Here is a 6,565-nt window from a genome sequence, read left to right on the forward strand (position 1 = left end):
GCAGTCAGAATAAGGAAAGGAACATGCAAAGAGCAGTAGCAGTTTTATGGTGGGAGTGCTGCACCTGAGAAGAATGCTGCTGTGCCTGATTTTGAGAAAGTTCAGAAGACAGGCACTGAAAATGAATTGGGGCCTAAGATCCTGAAGAGCACCATCTGTTTAGCATACCCAAAATGAGATTAAAGCAAGATCAGAGATCTTGTACAAACACGTACTGGTGGTGGGATGGGGTTAACCACACAGCAGGCAGAGGTGAGGACTTTCAGTCCAAAAACAAAGCAGGTGTAAAACTGGCTAAAGTCCTAGTCTGGATGTTGTCATGTGGATACAGCATATTTTGTATTCAGCCTGTGTAATCAGTCTGTTCTGGATTTTATCATTGTTACTAGTCAGCACTTCCTAAGACCCATCCCACTTTTACAACCACTTTACAATTTGCTCGGGAGCTCAGCTTCCCATCACTTCCTGGCCTCACCAGTTCAGACTGCTGATACAGCTCCTGGCCTTCCCACCTGTCTCACCTTGTGCCTCCTGAAGGCCTGGCCCTGGCACAAGTAGGGTGCTCGGGCTGCTGCTTCTGCTGTGTTCACTGCCATCAATTATTCAGGGCTCAGAGGCAGAACGAGGGGGCTGTCACTGCAGCAGGAGGCAAAGCTGCTGTATAATTCATGTAGCCTACTTCATTCATAGGGCATTGCAGTGGTTGCCCTGTAGTGCCTGGCCATGGTGACTGTGGCACAAGGGGATGGTGGGCAGGATGCTGAGGGGAGGAGAATAACTGCAGTTCTGTGCTCTGGAAGGGCACAACATGAGGACAGTTTCAGGAACCAGACAAGGAACAGGGAAGGACGTGAGGGACTGTGTGCACTGGTGACATAGTTGTACGGAGCCAAGCAAGGCACTGTGTGACTGCCTCAAGCTGCACCAATGCCAGCGAGCAGGGGTAGAACATACAGATGAACAGTGTCTGTGTGGCTGGGCTTAGAAAGGAAGGTCCAAGTGACTGCTGCTTTGCTGTGGGAGCCCACTCTGCAAGGACACGTGCAGGCACACTGTGGTTGGGAATGGTAAGGGTAGATTTTACAGGCTGAGTGCATGAGAGTGGATTGTGAGTTTGTGGGATGCTTGTTAGTTGTATGTTTGAGTGCAGCCCCACATATGCTGGGACTATGCTCTGCATATGCATGTACCACTTTGGATGCACAGTGTGTGCGTGCATGCAGACAAGCGGGTGGGTGCACACTGTGCATATGCATACTGGGCGTGCATACACTGTGTGTGTCTGCATCTGGTCTCTGCATGTTGTGCTTGTGTGCACAAGAAACAATGCCTTTACCAGCACCCACATAGTACAAAAAACACAACCCAGAACTTTTCTGCCTCTCCAGTTATCAGGACTGGTGTTCAGTAGTGAAACATACATGCAGATTTACTCCCTTGATTCATAGGCAGAGCAGATTCACATATCCTTCAAATAATAGCATGGGAATTAAGTCCATGTAATAGCTGTGGCTGGATGTCAAGCTCCTCAGCCACTCACTGAGACAGGCCTTGGGTCTTTCCTGGTCTGGATCTCCTGGTGTGTGCGCTAGTCCACCTTTAAGTTCACTGGTGCATTGCATGCACACCCACACAAGGACCCCACCAGTAGCTGGCTCTAGAGACACTTGGTGTTGCCGGCTGCTGTTGCCATGTGCAGGGATGCCACCCACTAGATCAGGTTGCCCAGGGCCTCATCTAACCTGGTCTTGAACACCTCCAGGATTGGTGCCTCTACTACCTGAAAGGAAGTTGTGGGGAGCTGTTGGTCGGCCTCTCCTCACAGATAACTAGTGATAGGACTAGAGGGAATGGCCTCAAGTTGTGCCAGGGGAGGTTCAGGTTGGAAATTAGGAGACATTTCTTCTCAGAAAGAGCAGTCAGGCATTGTAACAGGTTGCCCAGCGAAGTGGTGGAGTCACTGTCCCTGGGGGTGTTTAAGGAAAGGTTGGATGTGGTGCTTAGCGACATGGTTCAGTGGGTGACATAGGTAGGATCAGACGGATCAGACGGTCTTGGAGGTCTCTTCCAACCTCAATGATTCTATAATTCTGTGCTTCTCTCTGGGCAACCTGTTCCAGTGTCTCACCACCCTTCCAGTCAAAAATTTCCTCCTAACCTCTAATCTAAATCTCCCCTCTTTTAGTTTAAAACTAGCTCCCCTTGTCCTGTCATTATCTGATTGAAGTTTCTCTCCATCTTTTTAATAAGATCCCTTTAAATACTGAAAAGCCACAATGAGGTCACCTTGGAGCCTTCCCTTCTTTAGGCTGAACGTCTCCAGCTCTCTCAGCCTATCTTCGTAGGAGAGGTGCTCCAAATCCTTGATCATCTGCGTGGCCCTCCGCTGAACCTATTCTAACAGATCAACATCCTTCTTGTGCTGGGGGCCCCAGACCTGGATGCAGGACTCCAAGGGGGCCTGACAAGGGCAGAGTAGAGGGGGCCTATCACCTCCCCCCACCTGCTGGCCACTCCTCTGTTGATCCAGCCCAGGATGCAGTTGGCCTGGGCAGTAAGTGTGCACTGCTGGCTCACGCTGAATGCTCCTCAAGTCCTTCTCTGTAGGGCTGCCCTCACTGAGTTCTTCTCCCAGTCTGTACTCATACTTTCTGGGTGACACTTTCTGCTTTGTGACCCATGGTCTGCACACAGCCTCATATTGCAAGTGCCACATATGGAAATCACAGAATCACAGAATTTCTAGGTTGGAAGAGACCTCAAGATCATCGAGTCCAACCTCTAACCTAACACTAACAGTCCCCACTAAACCATATCCCTAAGCTCTACATCTAAACGTCTTTTGAAGACTTCCAGGGATGGTGACTCCACCACCTCCCTGGGCAGCCTGTTCCAATGCCTCACAACCCTTTCGGTAAAGAAGTTCTTCCTAACATCTAACCTAAAACTCCCCTGGCGCAACTTAAGCCCGTTCCCCCTCGTCCTGTCACCAGGCACGTGGGAGAACAGACCAAACCCCCACCTCACTACAGCCTCCTTTAAGGTATCTGTAGAGAGCGATAAGGTCACCCCTGAGCCTCCTCTTCTCCAGGCTGAACAAGCCCAGCTCTCTCAGCCGATCCTTGTAGGACTTGTTCTCCAGGCCCCTCACCAGCTTCGCTGCCCTTCTCTGGACTTGCTCATGCACCTCGATGTCCTTCTTGTAGCGAGGGGCCCAAAACTGAACACAGTACTCGAGGTGCGGCCTCGCCAGAGCCGAGTCCAGGGGGACGATCACCTCCCTAGCCCTGCTGGTCACAGTGTTTCTGATACAAGCCAGGATGCCGTTGGCCTTCTTGGCCACCAGAGCACACTGCTGGCTCATATTCAGCTGACTGTCCACCATCACTCCCAGGTCCTTCTCTGCCTGGCAGCTCTCCAACCACTCATCTCCCAGCCTGTAGCTCTGCTTGGGGTTATTGCGCCCCAGGTGCAAGGCAAATCCTTGCCTTGCACAGGAGATTGAATTAGGATGAGGCATGGTTAGCTGTGAAAATAGGCAGCTTTATTTCTTGAACTAAGTATATTTGAGTAAGTAAAACTAGAGGAGAGTGGGCAGGACGGAGCAGGCCTTTATCACTGGGGCTGCCTTTGGATTACCAGGCATTGCCCCTGAAGAAAATGGTTATAGTACACTGCAGCCTGCACTGGATCATGCTCAGCCTGCTGCTCAAGCATTATTTCCCTTTAGGGCATACAAGAGCTCCTGCACCCGACTAAAGAATTCTGTGAGTTTCTGAAGTGGAAATGGGCAGGAGTTAATCTTGCTTGCTTTTGTTGGCCTTGGCTTCGGCCTCTGGAAAGAAGTGGAGGCAGTCATAAAATGACTCCAATCCCGTGATGTTGGAGAGGTTCGTACTGATGTGTGCAGTCCCATCTGTACCAGGATCCATTCATAAAAGTGCTGAGTGGAGGTGTATACTCCAGGCCGGCGCATTCTAGCGCAGCCTGTCCCCCAGCTTGTCACGCCAACGAGCCAGAAGTAGTCAGCATTGTTATCTTTGCACACGAGAGGACCACCGCTGTCACCCTGCAGTAGAGGAGAGAAGCCTAAGCTGTTACTAGGTGTCCGCTGTCAGCAGCAGAGCTGGCTCCTCTCTCCCAGCTCCTCCCAGAGCAGCATTCACAGCACAGAAAAGGTCTGCTTGGGTTCTGAGGCCTACAGTGGCTTTTCTGGGAGGAGGTTGTGGGCATGGAAAGTAGGTCTCTCTGTCTCTCCCCTATCTCTTGTGCAACAATCCCAGCTGTGGGAAGAAGGGTGTTCCAGGTGTGGGTCTACCAGGCACCAAGAACATTGCATGGGCTCTCTGGGCAGAGTCTTGGGGATGTGGGACAAGGGGGGGCCTGGGCAAGGACCTGCAGATGGGGAAGGGGAGGTGAGCTGTGGAAGTGGTGGGGACCCAGAGCAAGAAGGGTGGTTTACATGTGCTGGTGTTCATTTGGGCAGGAATGTCAGGGCTAAATACATGGCAGTGTGCTGGCTTGTAGCATGCTCCTACCTGGCAGGTGTCGATGCCACCCTGCATATAACCAGCACACAAATTGTGGGTCTTGATGGCTCCTCTATACCACCGGCTGCTGTTGCAGAGTTTGAGGTCGATGAGATTGACCATGGCCTCCTGCAGGATATCAGGAGATCGTCCAGCTGCAAGCAGATAAGAGGAATTGGCACCCGGCAACTCATTGCCAGTTCCTTCCCCCCCTGCCTAGGTGAACCCCTTCCCTAAGTCTTGGCTTTGTGTCTTGAGAGGCACTGTGCTGATGTATCCCTTCTGTCTTGCTTTGGGAAGTGGGTCAGGCCCATCTCTCTGTAGGCGTACTTCCCCATGGCTTTACCCTGGGTTGTGCCTCTGCCATCAGGGAAGCCCAACCCGTCTCCCCAGCATGCTAAACTTTCACTCTGGACAACAGTGTTTTTGGGAACTCACATCTTTCCAGTGTAGAACCCCAACCACTGATGTAGCAGTTTGACAGATCCATCACCCTCAGTGAGGCATCAGGCACGCAGGCAAGTTGTATATATTGACTGCACCAGACAGGTTGGTCCAATTCCAGCAGTGCAATGTCGTGCCCTGATTTGATACCTCTATAGTATTCATGCATCAGTAGCCGCTTAATATTGCGCACTTCAACCTCAGGGCCCAGCTGAGACAACCGGTTGGCACCGACCACCACACGCCACATGGTGACATAACTGGAAGGAGACAGAGAAAGGGGTCAGAGGAAGGCAGAGCCATGTCCTGTAGCAGCCCAGCAGTTCCCCTGCTTTGTGGAGGAAAAAGGAAAGCAATGGTATGAGGGCCGTGATAGCCCTTGTGTGCTTTGGGCACAAGGAACATTGACGTGGAGGCTGCTAGGGAGCTTGGCGTGAACCAAGCCTTCTCACAAGCAGCTCCTCAGCTGGGTTTTGCAGTGCCCAGGCACTGGCCATATTGCAGGGAAACAGATGGGCCCTTACCTTGCATTTTCGAAGCAGTGTGCTGCTGTGAGGACCCACTGCGGGCTGATGAGGGACCCTCCACATACATGCCCAACACCTGAATACCAGGGATTTTGGATGCTGACGATCCAGGGCCAGGCTCCTGGCTGGGCATTCGTGCCGCCCACGACGCGCATCATGCCGTAGTGATCAGCCATCGGGCGGAGCCCGCAGGTCCTGTAATCAGAAACTCTTTAGTGCCTTGATCACCTTTCCTTTGCTCTGTTCATGCTGAACGTGAGCCACCTTCCCTCCCCAGGAGGCACAGTGTGGACAGTGGGGCCCCTGGGTCGTGTCTGGCCATGCCCATTTCTGCTTTAGCCCTGTGGATGAGTTGTGCCAGCAGCCTGGATGCTGGTGAGGAATCGAGCTTCCCCCATGGGGTCTTGGAAGCTCTGCTGTGGTACAGGGGACAAGGGGACATCCTCCAGTGAACTCCGTAAGGGTCCCCCCAGGCTCCCTCCCAAAGCCTCAGACTACTCACACACAGTTGCTTGATGTGCCTTGCACAAGCCAGCCCATGGCCAGCAGCAGGAGGAAGGGCAGCACATTCATCATTCCCAATGGCAAGAGGCAGCTGCTCGTGCCCTGGGCTTGTTGCAACCAACACAGCAACCGATCGTGGTGTGGTGCCCGCGTTGCCCACGGAGCCCTCAGCGCCAACGCCGATGTCACAGAGCCCCTGGTTCCGGGTGCCGGGCACGGCTGTGCCGGTGCCACCTGGGCGGCTGCATAGGGGGGTTCCAGGCAGGAAAGGAGGTGGAAGCTGGGCTTGGGCTCAGCCCAGCCCCAGACAGACACCCTCTGAATGCTCTTCTGGTGGCACAAGCGTGTGCAGGCCACATGGCAGGCACAGCTCATGGCTCCAAGCACTGCCTGCTGACAGCTAGCAGGAGACACCAAAGCATGATTTTGTAACCTCTGTGGGAAGCTCACTGCCACCCTGTTCTCTGCAGCTGCTTACCAGCAGGTTCTCCCCAAAGACACACACCAGAGAACATAACTCCTGTAGACAGTATGCATGTCTGAGCACTGTGGAGCTAGGCT

At 52.9% G+C, this 6,565-nt stretch overlaps 1 protein-coding gene across 1 annotated transcript; it reads right to left on the reverse strand.

Annotated features, from left to right (window-relative positions):
• Positions 1–3,522: 3,522 nt before the first annotated feature.
• LOC101795648 (acrosin) lies at positions 3,523–6,163 on the reverse strand. Its single transcript, XM_072035838.1, has 5 exons — positions 6,003–6,163; positions 5,498–5,695; positions 4,968–5,233; positions 4,539–4,684; positions 3,523–4,069 (listed from the first exon to the last, which is right to left on the reverse strand). Exons 1-5 carry the CDS (start codon positions 6,074–6,076, stop codon positions 3,710–3,712), a joined length of 1,044 nt encoding a protein of 347 aa, XP_071891939.1. The 5' UTR covers positions 6,077–6,163; the 3' UTR covers positions 3,523–3,709.
• Between the last annotated feature and the right edge of the window lie 402 nt (positions 6,164–6,565).

The sequence above is a fragment of the Anas platyrhynchos genome, chromosome 1 (genome assembly GCF_047663525.1).
Source record: "Anas platyrhynchos isolate ZD024472 breed Pekin duck chromosome 1, IASCAAS_PekinDuck_T2T, whole genome shotgun sequence".
NCBI lineage: Eukaryota > Metazoa > Chordata > Aves > Anseriformes > Anatidae > Anas > Anas platyrhynchos.